Source organism: Macadamia integrifolia, chromosome 13 (genome assembly GCF_013358625.1).
Source record: "Macadamia integrifolia cultivar HAES 741 chromosome 13, SCU_Mint_v3, whole genome shotgun sequence".
NCBI classification, from domain to species: Eukaryota; Viridiplantae; Streptophyta; class Magnoliopsida; order Proteales; family Proteaceae; genus Macadamia; species Macadamia integrifolia.
Genome location: NC_056569.1, coordinates 280,166 through 282,460, shown reverse-complemented (window position 1 = coordinate 282,460; position 2,295 = coordinate 280,166). Strand labels below are relative to the sequence as shown.

Below are 2,295 nucleotides of genomic sequence, written 5' to 3'. Positions count from 1 at the left end.
AAAAGAAAAAATATTATAAAATTAGGATTTTACCATGCCCTCCACGTGGCTCGTTACGACAGCTAATAAATGGTACAGGAACCAACCTAACCCTTTCAGTACGGGGCCCACATTTACAAAAACGTGTATGGTTGAGATTTACCTACCCTCCTTCCTCTGGACCAAAGTTCGAGGACCCCACATGCGGTACCCCTTTTTTTTTAATTGTGGAACCCGAGGATCCCGGGAGTGAAATCTACGGTTCTAACCACAGGCTTTCCCATTGATATCCCAATCTGACGACAAGAATCAAATGGACGGTTGCCGGCCTACAGGAATTGGCTCTCGCCTTTTCGGAATTCCCGACTTCCGAGTAGCCAAACGTTTAGAAATCAGAATCTTTTTTCTTTTCTTATTAAATCACCAAAAAACCAATAAAAAAAAGTAGCCGTTGGGGTTCGTCTATAAAATGGGATTTGGACCAGATCTGTAAATTATAGGTTTCTAACACCTGTGTATCTGAGAAGAGAAGAAGAAAAGCAGAGGCTCTCCTTTAGATTAATTATAAATATTTCTCTCTCATGTTATAGTTGTTCAGATCAAATATCTTTTTTAGGTTTTTCTTTTCTTCTTTTTACGTTTTGATAATTAATGTTTATACCCTAACACTTGTAGTACTAGGTGATTCATGAGTGTAGGAAGGTTTTTCAGCGAGATCAAGTTCCACGCTTTTCAAATCTTGGTTAAATTTTCTGTATAGTTTTGTTTCCCTTCATTCTCACGTAGTTAGCTTCAAAAATTTTTCAGGATCGTGAAATTTCAGGCTCTTGATCGTGTTATTTGAGATCATCGCCTGTTTTCCTTTTTAAAAAAATTTCATTTTTGTGTATGTCCACTTGTAGTTTGTATTTTGCAGTTGAAAGTTTCATTCCTCAAAATCTCTGGTTTTCAAGTTCTTAATCTGTGATCGGCATCAGATCTTAACTTCCAAAGTTTCCAATCGAATATGGAGACCGTTGCCTTGCCTTATTCTCCAGATCAGACCATTTCCCCTTACAAACAAATCCGGAAAACCCCCAAGAGAAACAACATACGTACCACCACCGTTCCCCGTCCTGAAAATTTCTCACCTGCAAATCTAGTCATGAATCTCCAAGGTGGAGTCTTTTTGAGATCTCCGTCGCTTTCTCGTTCTTTCTCGAATGCACAACCACAGCCACCTCTCCTTCCACTCCCCATCAACAACAAACCTTGTTCACCAAACAGAGGCCTTTCGTGCCCTTCGACTAACAGGAAGAGCAACAGGAACAGAGACCAAGATCTGACACTAAAGAAACCGAAGTCTTCTTCAGGAAGTCCTCCTCCAAAGAAGCAGAATTCAAGGTCGGTACCGACGGAATGTTTAGTGATCACGTCAACCGAACGATTGGGACCAGAGCCCAGTGATCTTCCGGAGGAAATCATGAGGGTTATGAAACCATCAGTGGCTTCTGAGAACGACAATAACAAGAAGAAGAATGAAGATGAGAAGTTTTCAGGATCAGTTTTCTATCTGTCTCCTCCTCCCAGTAGCTTGCCTTTACCCAAGTTCTCCCTTAGGCCTAAGCTCAGCTGCAATGCCGAAGCCGAAGGGATTGATGCTGGGGCGACTGACAATCTCCGGCGACTTTTGCGATTGCAGTGAAACAGTCCAGTTGAGTTAGTTTAGGTTGTTCTTTAATTTACGTGATGGATGATGATGATAGGGGCTTTCGTGTAAATAAATCGAAAGTGAAGGTTGCAAGGATAAAATGTGTAACCTTGTTTTTTAGAAGAGGTGCACAGATGCAAGTTAGGGTTTGTGGTCTTTTGCCAGGAGTTGTTGCAGTTTGTTGTTGAATACAGAAGTTGTGTAATAAAAATGCTTAAATTTTTAAATCTAATGTGTAACTTAAATTTTTAACATAAGATCTTTTGATTTGGCCCACTGCCAAATGTTAGGATCTCTTTGGTATGATGGGTCCCAATGTGTCCCACAAACAACACATGATTCGCATATTATGAGAATGTGTGAATCAAGAATAGCTCGACTAGTAGTGATCCTTCTTTTTCTATAAAATAATCTTATAATTTCAGAAGAAATTTAATTTGGCCATAAAAACATTTCCATGCAGGCTCTCTCTCTCTTGGATTTTTTTTCTATAAAAGAATCTTATAATTTCAGGGGAAATTTAATTTGACCATAAAACAATTTCCATGGAGACTTTCTCTCTCTCCTGATTTTTTGGGGGGGGGGGGACTCTCCTAAAAATTTTTGATGCTCATGAAATTTTTTTT

General features: G+C 39.4%; 1 protein-coding gene across 1 annotated transcript; it reads left to right on the top strand.

Moving 5' to 3' along the window:
- The first annotated feature begins 472 nt into the window (after positions 1 to 472).
- LOC122059237 lies at positions 473 to 1,896 on the top strand. Its single transcript, XM_042621925.1, has one exon. It carries the CDS (start codon positions 986 to 988, stop codon positions 1,661 to 1,663), a length of 678 nt encoding a protein of 225 aa, XP_042477859.1. The 5' UTR covers positions 473 to 985; the 3' UTR covers positions 1,664 to 1,896.
- Positions 1,897 to 2,295: the final 399 nt, after the last annotated feature.

Coding starts and splice junctions, on each gene's coding strand:
- LOC122059237 (XM_042621925.1), top strand. CDS start 986: ATGGAGACCGTTGCCTTGCCTTATTCTCCAGATCAGACCATTTCCCCT.